This window comes from Crocodylus siamensis, chromosome 15 (genome assembly GCF_052110815.1).
Source record: "Crocodylus siamensis isolate JL-2025a chromosome 15, ASM5211081v1, whole genome shotgun sequence".
In the NCBI taxonomy this organism is placed as follows: domain Eukaryota; kingdom Metazoa; phylum Chordata; order Crocodylia; family Crocodylidae; genus Crocodylus; species Crocodylus siamensis.
The window spans coordinates 3,446,909-3,460,259 of NC_143409.1; the positions used below are offsets into that span (position 1 = coordinate 3,446,909).

Below are 13,351 nucleotides of genomic sequence, written 5' to 3' on the forward strand. Positions count from 1 at the left end.
GCAGACGTGCACACGCCTGCCCTGGGAGCTGCGCAGCCTGGAGAAAGGGCACCTTGCCTTGATCCCCTCCCGGCCCCGGGCACCAGCGTCCCGGGCTCAGCGCAGCGCCCTCCCCGTCCACTCGAGACACGTGACTGCACCTCACCTAGTTTACTGCGCAGTACAAGCGTGCGTCTACACATGCACGCCCTTACTGTACAGTAAACTACGCTAATCACAATTCAGTTTGATACCTGCAAAGGCAGGCATCGAATCTAGTCACGAGTAGTTAAAGTACAGTAACGCACCTGTTGATGGACCAGGCACTAACTTTAGTGCCGGGTCTGCCCTTCCACTCGGGGGACAAGGCAGGGCTGGAGGGACCCGGCCCTACATCCAGTAGCAGATCTCTGCACGTGTAGACGCCTGCCAAAAAGCTCTTACTGTGCATTAAGCCAATGCACAGTAAATGTAGTTGTGACCAATTGCACTCGCCCTTTGAGGCAGTGGGAATTATCACTGACTTAGCTGGGAAGAGCCCAGAAGCCCCGTCCTCTACAGGGGAGCTGTGCAACCCTTAGCAGCTACCAGGAGCTTGGCTCAGCTTCCCCGTAACCCATCTGCTTCCCCGTCTCCCCTTTTCTTGTCTCAAACATCTCCTTCTGAAGCCCTTTCCGAGAGGCGCTTGTAGCAACTAGTTATTTGATATGACTGGTCAGTAAAGCAATACACTAACTGTACCCCCGTCTGTTAGGTGCCATTGTTTTAAAGTGGATACAGTAACAGCAAAATGAATAGTTAATTTGAAGTCATGCAACCAGAGCCGCTGCCCCCAGTGGAAACATCCCTCCAAGAGAGCCCATCCATTATGAATGGGTCCAGCAGCCTGATTTGCCCAAACACAGTGGCCAAAATGGGCAACGACGGGGCAGAAGGAGGGCAAGTCCATACCCAGGCAGCTCCGCAGCCGAAGTGCACAGGACCAGCCTTGAACGGTCACGCACACGGGCCACGGTACAGCCCCGTGGGCTCCATGGGCAGCTCTTGAGGACCTCTGTTGTCTCTGACATGTGCAGAATGGGGAGAGGGGCATGCACAGGGGGTGCTGCCCTCAGCCCCGGCCTCCCCTCTTATCCGGCACTTCCCCCAAGGCCCCGTGGTGCCTTCTGGTCCCTGCCCTCAGGCATCCCCCAGGCCTCGTTCCAGAGCTGGGGAAAGCAAAGCGCTTTGGATTAAGTGACTTGCTTTAGGCGGCACGGGAAGTCTGTGGCGGAGCCTTTCGAGTCGCCATCTGCTGCCCCACCCCCTCCCATCAGTCAGGAGTCTGTAATAAAATAACTCTAATAAAACAGGACCTGTCCCTCCTTTCAAAAATAGCCAGGATTATGTGGCTGTGTTTGAAGAGGGCTGCGAGGAGCATAATCCATCCGGCTTTCCTTGGGGGGCAGGGCAGGAGCTCAGGGGATTACCTCCGCTAAGCCGTAATCCCAGAGCCTCCCGGGCGTAGATCCCAAGCTGGCTCATGGCCGAGATGCCAGGCCTGCAGGGAGCTCCGCAGGGAGCACGGCATGGTCGGCAGGGACCTAGGGAGCCCGTCCAGCCGCGCGGAGTGGGACTAACTCCCCTCAAACCCGGTGGCTTGCAAAGGAAAGCATCGCAAATGTCGCGCGTCAGCCCAGCGCTTCCCATGCTCCTTCCAGTCCCCCCGGGAGCTCGCCACCAGCTTCCCAGGCCGGCAGGGCCGCGTCCATCCAGCAGCAGGACAGGGCCGCGTGGCAACGCCAGGAGAGGCCGTGCTCGGCCCCGGAGCCCAGCCCTGCGCTCGTCGTGCGCCGAGCTGCGCTGTGAGGCATTCGGAGCCCTTTGCGAAGAAGCAGCCAGGCGCTTCCTGCGGCTTTGCTCTCGCTGCTCTGGTGCCTCAATGAGCGGCCGCCGGTCCCGTGTGGAAGCAGTCGCGGCGGCGCCCCGGGCTCCCTGGCTCCAGGCCCCCGCCCCAGGACGTCCAGCTACGAAATAACCCGCCGGGCCAGCGCCCAGCCTGCAGAGTCCGCACATCGGGCCCTGCAGAGCAGCGCGTCTTGGACTCTAGGTGGGCCTGAGGCCGGCCGGCCGGCCGGAAGCACACGAGGCAGCCCCCGGGCAGACTCACGGTCGCCCCAGGCAGCCTCGAGTGCCCCCCAGGAGACCCCGGGCACCCCAGGGAGACTCCGGCCCCCACAGGCCGCGCGCATCACCCGCACAGCCGTGGCCCGGGCGGGGGCGGGGCCGGGGGCGGGGCGAGGCGGGGCCGGGGGCGGGGCGGGCGGGGATGGAGGGCGCGGTGCGGCGGCGCTACGCGGCGGGAGCGGGCCCGCAGCCCCCGGGCAGGTGAGCGCGGCGCGGGGGGCGCGGGGCGGAAGCGACACCCCCGCGCCCGGGAAGTGACGTCGCAGCGCGGAGCATCCGCCCGGGTGGGGGGGGTCACCCGCACATGCACACACGTGTGCACGGCCCTCTGCACGCACAAGTAGGCACCCGGGCCCCCCTGCACGCGCCAGGCCAGCGGCCCGCTCCCGGCTGTCCCGCCGGCCCCGGCCCCGGCCCCGGCCCCGGGCTTCCTGAGGCGGCAGCGAGCAGGGCCGGGCGCGGGGTGCCGCGAGGCGCAGGGCCCGGCGGTCGCCTGCCTTCAGCCCCCGGGGCTGGAGCCATCCCTCGCCCTGCCCGCGTGACGGGGGCACCAGCATCTGCGGAGCCTCCCCCCTTCGCACCGGGGGTTTAGCCTGTCGGAGCCCTGGCAGCCTCGGGCCCTGTGCGCGGCCCCCTGAGCGCCCCCAGCCCGGGCACCGGGGACAGAGGCAGTTTGCCAGGAGGGGCGCGCCGTCTGCTCTCGCACAGCTGAGGCCCGGGGAGCTCGGCGAGCCTTTCCTCCCCGCTGGGGAAGGGATGAAAGGCGCCGGCTGGGCTGCTGCTGGGGAGCGCCGGAGCAGCGGGCTTGTAAGGGGTTAGCGCCCCTCCGCGCCGCTGCGGCTCCCGCTGCCCTGGAGCATTTCCCAGGTGCCCTGTAAATAGGCCGCACGCAGCCGTGCCCCGACAGCTAAGAAATCCCCGTTCAGGATTAGAGAACAGGGATTCAGCATCCGATCTCTGGGACGGCCGCGTGTTCCTCCAGCGGGCCCGCAGGGACAGCCGATCCATCCGCGTGCTCGCGCTCCGTGGAAAGGCCGATGGAGAGGGCAGGAGACTCTAGCCTGGAAGGTGAAGATGCAAAGACTCCCTGCGCGGCCCTGTTTCTGTCTTGTCCAGCTACAAAGAGATTCCAGCATCGCTGGAGGACCTTCTTCACCAAGCCTCGACTTCCGTGCCTTTCCCAGCTCCTGTCCGTCTCGCCTAGCAGGACTGCGGGCGGCTTGCGGCCAGGACGGTCTTTGCACCTGCCTGCACCCCACCCCCCAGATGTCGAACTGCGCTCGCATCACATCAAGTTGTGACTCTTCTCTCATCAACAGGCATGGGGCCGTCAAGAATGAAGACGCCTCCAAGGCTTCGCAGTTTCACTTCGACCTGTGGTTCTACTTCACGCTGCAGAACTGGGTGCTGGACTTCGGCCGCCCCATAGCGATGGTGAGTACAGAGGAGCTTGAGGCTGGCGGGGAGACGTGGGTTACTGGTCACGGAGCAGCAGGGAAAATGGACGGAGCTGAGCACTCGCCCAGCACCCTCGGGCCAAAATAACCCAGGTGACATCTGCTGAGCGCGTGAGCGAGGGGCGCAGTGGTCTCTGTGCAGGGCTGTGCTTCGGGGCTGTTTGGCTGGCACCCCCCAAGAAGCGTGGGCCCAGCCAGCCCGTGACAACTGGTAATCATCTGCAGTCCCAACCAGCCTTTCTTGCTGCCACTAAACAGGCAGGGACCGCGGGCCGTGGACGAGTTGGAAGTTGGAGCAATGCTTGTATCTTATTCTGCGTGCGAGTTAGGTGTCTGTGATGCCAGACGGACTCGAGGGGAACACTGCCAGACCTCGGGTTGGGGAGGACCGGGTTAGAGAGCTTCTGGCGGGGCTGGACGTGCTCAAGTCAGCGGGTCCAGATGCTCTCCACCCCAGGGTGTTGAGGGAGCTGGCTGGGGTTATTGCAGGGCCCTTGGCATGGCCCGAGCACCACGAGCGCTCGTGAAGCCAAGTGCCGGATGACTGGAAGATAGCTAACATGGTCCCCATCTTCAAAAAAGGGAAGAGAGAGGACCCGGGCAACTGTAGGCCTTTCAGTCTTACCTCAATCCTAGGGAAACTCTTTGAGAAGATCCTCAAGGAGCACATCTGTGATGGGCCGGCTTCAGGGATGATGCTCAAGGGCAACCAGCACGGTTTCATTAGGGGCAGGTCATGTCAGACCAAACTGATTGCCTTTTATGATCAGGTCACAAAGGCAATGGTTGCAGGTGTCGCCGTGGACGTCATCTTTCTGGATTTCAGCAAGGCCTTTGACACCGTCTCCCACCCCATCCTCATTAAAAAACTAGGCGACTGTGGCATTGATGCCTACACAGTCAGATGGATTGCAGATTGGGTCAAGGGTCATACTCAGAGGGGGGTGGCGGACAGGTCATATTCAACCTGGGGGGAAGTGGGCAGTGGAGTCCCCCAGGGCTCGGTCCTGGGGCCTGCGCTGTTCAATTTCTTCATCAGCGATTTGGACGACAGGGTGAAATGCAACCTGTTTAAATTCGCTGATGATACCAAGATTTGGGGTGAGGTGAGCACGCTAGTAGGGAGGGAAAGACTGCAGCAAGGTTACAGGAGTGGGCTAACAAAAACAGGGTGCGTTTCAATACTGACAAGTGCAGGGTGCTGCACGTGGGCAGTAGAAACCAGCAGCACGCTTATAGAATGGGAAACTCCCTTCTTGAGAGCACGGAGGCAGAAAGGGATGGTGGAGTCATTATTGACTCCAAGATGAACATGGGCCAACAATGCGAGGTCACGGTTGGCAGAGCTAACTGGACCTTGTCGTGCATCCACAGGTGCATCTCAAGCAGGGCCAAGGAGGCGATCCTCCCCCTCTATGCAACACTGGTCAGGCCGCAGCGGGAGTACTGCGTCCAGCTGTGGGCGCCGCACTTCAGGAGGGATGTGGACAACATGGAGAGGGTCCAGAGGAGGCCACTCGCATGATCCAGGGACAACAGGGCAGGCCCTATGAGGAGAGGCGACGGGACCTGAACCTGTTCAGCCTCCACAGGAGAAGGCTGAGGGGGGACCTGGGACGATCTATAAACTCACGAGGGGGGACCAGTAGGGTTTGGGAGAGACCTTGTTTCCCTCGTGCCCCCCGGCATAACAAGGAATAACGGCCACAAGTTGTTGGAGAGGAGGTTTAGATTAGACATCAGGAGGTGCTACTTCACGGTCAGGGCAGCTAGGAGCTGGAACCAGCTTCCAAGGGAAGTGGTGCTGGCTCCTGCCCTGGGGGGCTTTAAGAGGAGGCTTGATGCCTCCCTAGTTGGGATCATTTCAGCCCAGTTTTTCTCCGGCCCAGGCGGGGGGTCGGACTTGAAGATCTACAAGGTCCCTCCCGACCCCACTTCTATATCGAAGGCTTAATGACGTGCCTGGTTTTCCCTCTCTCCTCAGATTATTCTGCCACTAGAGTGGTTCCCATTAAACAAGCCCAGCGCTGGAGATTATTTCCACATGGCTTACAACGTCATCACACCGTTCCTGCTCCTGAAGGTAAACCTTTCTGTAACACCCATGCTTTTCCAGGTTGGGAGTTGAGGCTTCGGGCACGAATTTCCAATGCCGGCAGATTCTTCTGTCGGGATCGCAATGGCAGAAAGAATGTATCCCAGATTAAATCTCAGAAATCCCCAGCTGATAAATCACTCTCACATGCCTGTGGTTCTCCCATCCCAAGACCAACAGTGGAAAAAAGGCACCTTTACAAGAGCAAGGCGGGCACTGCCCTGGTAGAAATAGCGAGGCCTTTGTCGTCTCGTCAGCTGAGGCTAGAAACACATTGCAGCAGATGAGCGAGATGCTTTTTCCCTGTCATGGGCCCAGTTTGCTTCTGCTCCCACCTGGAACCGGTCCGTCCCGGGTGGTTTCCCTCTACACAGCACCTGCATGTGCGCACAGACAACTCTGGCCATCCCCAGCCCGTTCATTCACAGGGTCCCGTCTCTGACAAAGACCAATGTCCAGTGTCCGTAGCAAGGTTCCTAGTTTAGGCTTTTTTCTCTTTCGAGACTTTGTTTTAATCCAGTGGTGGGGGGCAATGTTTTTGGCTGGCCTGGCAGTAGTTAAGCGCCACATCTTCCCCAAGTGCTACTCCAGTCTCCTTCCCCTGCCCCAACCCCAGTCTGCTGCGTGCCATGCGCGCAGATCATCGGTGACACACATGCTGTAGGTTGGCCACCCCTGGCTTTAGCCACCCTAACTTTGGTCACTCTGGGTGCCCACCCCAAGGCCAGGTCCCCTCTGGGGGACTTGGGGCCTCTCCGATGCTGGGCCTCACTGACATCTAGCAGCAACACATCCCCTGGGCTACCTGCGCGTCAGGCGAAAGGGTCTTTCCTGCCTTCGGTTTCAGGTTTGCTGCCTCTTCCTGTGGAACCGAGTTTCCTCACATACTTGTATTTTAAGAAAGGGCAGACAGGAAAGCCCATCCCCTCTTGTCCAAGCCATTCATTATTTCCCACACCTCTATCACAGCCCCACTCTGCAGCACTGTCCCAATCTCAGCCGGCTCTTTTTGGCTGGAGGCTCTTCCACGCCTATATTCTTGTGGCCCTGTTCTGAATTCCTAAATATTGATGTTTACAGAGGAGCATAAAAGAAGCGAGCAAGCTAAGTTGCTGGTTAGACTGTCTCTTAACACGCATCAAAAACTCCATCGAGGCTTTGATGCTTTTGTGCGTCGGGGCTGCAGCAAGAAGGCACAAATCGTGGTAGTGCATCTTGTGGGATGAGAAGAAGAACGTAGTCGGTTCCCAAACTGTGGAGCTGGTCATCTCCATTTCCTTACAAAATCTTCCTCCAAGGGCCGATGGTGCTTTTAAAGGCTCAGCTGGGGAACTGGACTTTGACGGGGTTGAGCTCAAACAGCGCTGGAGACGCTGAGAGTGCTTTCCTACCAACTCTTTGGAGACTTGCATGCAGGAGGGGTCACCCCGGTGCTTTCCTTCGGTGCCTGTGAACACCCGGCCTTGCATGCAGAGTCCCTGCCTCCCAGGGACCGCATTAATATGTCTAGGGGCCTCTGTGCTGTAGAAACCACTGGGGAAAGTCTCCTCTGGGGAGCTCTTGCTGGGGACAGGGACTTGTTACCTGGTCTGGGCGGCGTGAAGCCCGTACTGGCAGGGCGACTGTCGTGGGAAGGTGCACAAGGAAGGATTTCACCCCTGGTTTTCCCGGTGCATCGGGGGCTGAAAGAGCATCACTGGGCCATTGTATTTGGTGCTGAGGTTTCACCTTCCCGTCAGCTCAGCGTGAAGGAAGCTGCACCCCCAGAGACGAGCAACTCGTGCTCCTTGGGAAGAACAGTGCAACAAGAGCCCTTTGAAAAAGGATTGCTGCGCTCCATTGCTGCCAGCCCGGCTGCCACTGGAGGGCGAGAGGCCGTCGGAGAGGACGGCTGCAGCTCAGCTTAGTGAGGACTGAAAGCAGCTGCCTTTTTTTTTACACTGCAAGTGAATCACGCGCCTCCCCACGGCTGTCGAGTAACTCAGCCGCTCCGAGTGACACGCCACCAACATCAGCGCTGTCAAGGGGACCCGGCAAGCCCCGCGGTGGGAGACTAAACATGTAGGGTGGTCTTTTTACCAAGTTTGATAGAAATGATTTAGAGCAGGGGTGTCAGACACATCTGGGCCATAAGGGCCACATCTGCAGTGACCACCATGGGGGTTGCAGTGGTCCAGCTGAGACGGGGCAGTGCAGGAGCACACGGGCCAGGGATGATAGGGGCACAGCATATAGCACCAGCGAGTTGGCGGCTGTTTCAAGCAAGGGTAAAGGGTCCAACATTGAGTGCCCTCCAGTAGCCCGGTGGGCTGGATAGAGAGGCTCTGTGGGCCAAGTTCAGCTGTACATTTGTTTAACTTCCAGTGTGGAAGAAATGAAGAAAAAAGGAAAACATTAGTTTTGATTTACATGTTTCTTGGAGCTACTTTGCAGGCAAGAGATGGCAAGAAAGGGAAGGAAGAAGCAGCTTTTCACCTGTCCAGGTTGTTATGTCAAAGCCAGATCCTGTCACGCCTGTCAGGTGTCCGAGTGCAATTCTGTTTCCACACTATTCAGCCCCAGAAAGTCCACAAATGCTCTTGCTTTTGCAACGCGCTGGGTCTAGGATCGAGTCACAAACCAGCTGGGAGGAAGGTGACACCCCCACCTTGCACCTTGGTTTCTGGGAGTGAGCAGGGGGAATAGGCACCTCAATCCTAGTAGACACTGAGCAGGTTCAATGGGACCTGGTCCTAATTGTCCACTGATGGGTTCTTGCACCTTCCTGTGAAGCATCCGGCTCTGGGTGCTGTCAGAGACGGGCGACTGGACCACACAAGACTGCGGCCTGGATTCACTGCAGCGGGGACCTGCAGGCAGCAGCCTCCTCACGCACCGTGGCTTGCTTAGGATCAGAGACTCATAGAAAACAAGGGTGTGAAGGGACCTCGGGAGGTCACAACCCCCTGCTCCAAGCAGGACCAGCCCCAACTACATCATCCCAGCCAGGGCTTTGTCTACCCGGGTCTTAAACACCTCCAAGGATGGAGACTGCACCACCTCTAGGTAACCTGGTCCAGTGCTTCACCACCTTCCTGGTGAAAAAGTTTTTCCTAATATCCAACCTCAACTTCTTGCTGCAGCTTGAGCCCATGGCTCCTTGTCCTGTCACCTGCCCCCACTGAGACCAGCCCAGCTCCATCCTCTTTGCAGCCCCCCTGCAGGGAGGTGAAGGCTGCTATTCAAATCCCCCTCGGTCTTCTCGTCTGCAGACTAAATCAGCTCATTTCCCTCAGCCTCTCGTCACCAGTCCTGTTCCCCCTCCCATAACCATTTTCATTGCCCTTCCATTGGACTCTCTCCAGCGTGTCCACATCCTTTCTGTAGTGGTGGGGGCCCAACTGGACACGGAACTCCAGATGTGGCCTCCCCAGTGCTGAACAGAGGGGAACAATCCCTGCCCTCGATCTGCTGGCACCGCTCCTCCCAATGCAGCCCATGATGCTTATTTCTTACCTCGCTGGCTGTGCCTTCCCATAGCAAAACCTGCCTTCAAAATCAATGCCAGGAAGTTATTTTATACACATCAGGGCATCCAGATGTGGTACCACTGCCACCAGATGTGCTGGGAGCCGAGAGCTCGGCCAAATGCACAAAGGGACTGGACACCCTTGGAGGAAAGGGGCACCAGTAGCTGTGGAGCATGGGAGCGAGGGGCACGGCCTCCGAGTCAGACCTTCTGGGGTATTATGACCCCAGTACTCATTCCTGCCCAGGGCGGGGGTCGGACTTGATGACCTGCTCAGGTCCCTTCTGACCCTAGAAACTATGCAATGCTGAAGGCTGCAGGTGAGAGAGGAACAGGTGGGAAACAAACCCTAGTCAGACCCAGCTCACTCTGCTTTCTAGCCTCCGCTCTCTGGTGCTGTGCGATGCAAGGGACCGGGCAGGACGGACCGAGATCTGACCCAGTTCACGGCAGCTCTTCTGGTCTTGAATTGCAGCTCATCGAAAGATCCCCCAAGACCTTACCGAGATCCATGGTATACGTCAGCATCATCGTGTTTGTCATGGGTGCCAGCATCCACTTGGTCGGAGACTCTGTCAACCACCGCTTGATTTTCAGCGGCTACCAGCACCACCTGTCCGTCAGGGAGAATCCCATCATCAAGAACCTGAAGCCGGAGACTCTGGTAACACCGCTAGGATTCGTACCGTCTTTAACCAGCCTGCTCCCTCCCGTTGCACCGCGTGGCTCTAACCCCGTTGCGTTGCATTGCAGATTGACTCTTTCGAGCTGCTGTACTACTACGACGAGTATCTGGGTCACTCGATGTGGTAAGCAAGCGAGAGCCTGGCTCGCGGCCTCGGGACACAGCAAACTGCTGCTTGTCCCAGAAAGACTCCAGCCCCTGCCCAGTGAGACCTCCCCCCAGAGCTGGTGCAGTCGGACTGAGCTGCCCCCACCTCCCAGGGACAGTCGAGGTCTCTCCCCATCCCCTGGCATGGGAACGCAGGGTCCTTCCTAACCGGCAGCCGCCTGCTCGTCCTGCAAGTGCCCAAGGGAGTCCAATCCTCTCGAGCAGCCCCTAGCGCACCCCTGACTCGCGATCTGGATGCCCAGCGGGGAGGGCTCCAGCCTTACAGCCCCCCGGTCGAGCGGCCGCGGGCAGCAGCACCGTGGGCCCCTCTGGGAATGGCCTTAGCAGACCTCGCGCCCTGCTCTCTCCCCAGGTACATCCCTTTCTTCCTGATCCTGTTCATCTACTTCACCGGCTGCTTCACCCGCATCCAGGAGGAGAGCAGGATGCCCCTGGCCGCCCTGCTGCTCGTAGGACCCAGCAGCCTCTACTACTGGTAAGCGGGTGAGGCTGCGCCGGGCGGGAGGCCGCGTGCGCGGGATAGCGAGGGCGCCCGGACGGCCCCACGTCCCCGCACATGACGCGGCAGGAGCGGGGTCTCCCGCTTGTCCCGACCAAGCCCTTTCAAGGCCCTTGCACTGGGGTCTGTGCCGCGAGGAGCCCCAGCAGCTCTCGGCACACGTGTGCCTTGCACCCCACGCCTCGCGCAAACCTGGCCCTCCGTCACGCCGGTACAGCCACTTCTGCCTCAGGGGCAGCTGTGCTGGTTCCCAACTCTGCCAGATGACCTCGTGGCCTCAGTTTTCCCATCTCTGAAGTGGGGCTAAACGAGCCCAACCTCCTTTGTGACATGAAAGTAGTACATGAAAGCCAGGGGATATCGTGCTAGAGCGACGCTGGGGCCTGTTTCCCGGGTCCATTGAGCCCTGGCAGCCGAGCGCCTGGCCCGGATCAGTGCTGAGCCAGGAGTTGGAGCACCCTGCCCCCCCTCCCTACCCCCGTTTCACCTGCTAGTGGCTGTTTTGGCCGGTCTAAAGCCCTTTCAAGGCCACCTCTGCCCATGCAGCCGCTCTTGGGGGGGTAGTGAGATGGCCAGTCCGCCCCCTCCGAGGCACCGCTGAGCCCTGCGTAGCTCGAGGAGGGTCAAGCCCCCCACCCCTCACGCTGGCTCCGCCCTGCAGGTACCTGGTGACGGAAGGACAGATCTTCATCCTCTACATCTTTACGTTCTTCGCCATGATGGCCCTCGTGATGCACCAGAAGCGCAAGGGGCTCGTCCTGGACAGCAACGGCCTCTTCCTCTTCTACTCCTTCATTGTCACCCTGGTCCTGATCGCCGCCTGGGTGGGCTGGCTGTGGAACGACAGGATCCTCAGGAAGAAGTATCCCGGCGTCATCTACATCCCCGAGCCCTGGGCCTTCTACACCCTGCACGTGAGCAGTCTGCAAGTGCCCAAGGAAGGGCCTTAGTGCCCCCCCAGCTTGGCCGTGGTTTGGGGGGAAGGAGTGGGGGGGAAGCCTAGTTTTCTAACATCATTGCGGTTCCAATAAACCCCTGACAACAGCCGCCGGGAGGCACGTGATGCGTGAGCTGGGCCCGGGCACGGCCAGTTCCCCCCCCCCCCCGACCCCAGTCACTCTGCAGCACGTGCTGCCTTTGCTCCCCTGCCCAGAGCCACGCTCCTCCCTGCTGCCACGAGGCCGGTGAGGGCCACCACGGCTGGGGCTGGCCATTTAGCAGGATGCAAGTGCTGTGCAAAAGGGCCCGTCTCCCTGGCTTTTGCCCCAGGCCAGGTTCCCCTCCACCTGCCTGTTCCCTCCACCCCATCCTCTTCACAGCTGGTGGCAGAGGGAGCAGGGAAGGCATGACTAGTGTTTCCCCCAAAGCAGGGGGTAGCACGGTCCTGCTGGAGGTGAACTTGGCCCAGGGCAGGAGAAAGGTCCTTTCCAAGCCCCCAGGGCTGTCTGCACCCGTCCCCGAGTAGCCGCAGGCGTCCCACCAAACAAGCCCCGCCATCGAGGGGCCAGGGATGGACAGCCAGAGCCCATCAGGTTTGGCCCAACTGGCCAAGCTTGGGGTTCAGTGCAGACAGGGGTGAACCCAGGGCCTTTGTTACCTGCCAGGACATCAGCTCACTTCCTCCGTCCTCCCCACTGCCCCCAGCCACGGACCCTGCGCCCCTTACCTAAGCCCCACGCACACCTGTGTGAGCAGAGAGATCTGCCCTGCTGCATCGAGGCACCATGGCGGGGACCTGCCGGAGTGGCTCCAAGTGGAGGCTGCGTGGGGGCCCCCCAACTTCCCCTTGGCGTTGGCAGCTTTCAGTCTAACGAGGTGCCCGAGATGAGGAATCACGACTCACAAAGCAGCGGGGCTGGGAGGGTGCTCCAGGGTCCCATCTAATCCAACCACTGCCTGTCCAAACCAACCCCAGACACGTCCATCGTCTCAGCTCATCATCAAATGACCATCAGCGCTGACGCAACACAATCGGCGCGTCTATGGGTAGGTCACGAGCCTTCCCCCAGGATCTCTGCAACGTCCAGCCTGCTTTCTGCAGCTCCTTAGAAGCACATCCTCCTAACCCTCAAACACTCAGGAAGCAAATACTGAATGCAAAGCACAGGCAGGATCTTTCTCCTTCCAGGAAAGCTCTGGCTAAATCAGTGGTTGATATCTGGAAAGTGGTGTCAGATCCCAGCACAACCCACACATAGGCAAAGAGTTAGTGGTAGGAAGAAAAAAAAAGGGTGGGGGTTTAACCTCGGGCCCGGCAGGCAGTAGGCACAGAAGCAACGTGACTGTGATGGAAGGGCCATTGTTCTACAAAATTTGGAGCCAATCTATTACACACCACAATTACACCCAGCCAGGGACCAATTTGCAGCACAGCTGGAACCAGGCCCCATCTTTGCAATCATGTAGAACGACGCTACAATCAGCGCAGCAAACGCTTCGTTCCCAGGTCACCGACTTCATTGTGATTGTAGCGCTGACGAAGCCGCATTTCCACCCATCCATTATGCAACTGCCAGATTTTTTTCTCCCAAAAGTATCTGGAGCATCGGCGGATCTGTACAGACAGCCAAGACCGCCCCACGCTTGTCTTGAGAGTCCTAGAATCGAAGCAAGGAGCAAACAGGCCCAGGGAGGAGTGGGTGCATACATGCACTCGGGTGCGTCCTTGCAGGGTGCAGATGCTTCCTCAGCCTGATTTATACCCAAAAGCTTGCAAAGAAGGAATTGTTCCAGCTACTTGAGTTGCGCTAATAAAAGATACCAGATTTACCCAAAGGACTTTGTCTGCCTATGA

At 59.2% G+C, this 13,351-nt stretch overlaps 1 protein-coding gene across 3 annotated transcripts; it reads left to right on the forward strand.

Annotated features, from left to right (window-relative positions):
- Positions 1-2,246: 2,246 nt before the first annotated feature.
- On the forward strand, positions 2,247-13,332 carry CLN6 (CLN6 transmembrane ER protein). 3 transcript variants are annotated; one of them, XM_090029029.1, is made up of 7 exons: positions 2,247-2,346; positions 3,465-3,579; positions 5,587-5,685; positions 9,681-9,869; positions 9,959-10,014; positions 10,411-10,533; positions 11,219-13,332. In XM_090029029.1, the coding sequence occupies exons 1-7, from the start codon at positions 2,288-2,290 to the stop codon at positions 11,505-11,507; spliced, it is 930 nt and encodes a 309-aa protein (XP_089885155.1). In that variant the 5' UTR covers positions 2,247-2,287; the 3' UTR covers positions 11,508-13,332. The 3 variants fall into 3 exon arrangements, with proteins under 3 accessions (XP_089885155.1, XP_089885154.1, XP_089885157.1); XM_090029031.1 differs by lacking the exon at positions 2,247-2,346 and adding an exon at positions 2,408-3,213; XM_090029028.1 differs by lacking the exon at positions 2,247-2,346 and having other exon boundaries at positions 2,407-3,579.
- Positions 13,333-13,351: the final 19 nt, after the last annotated feature.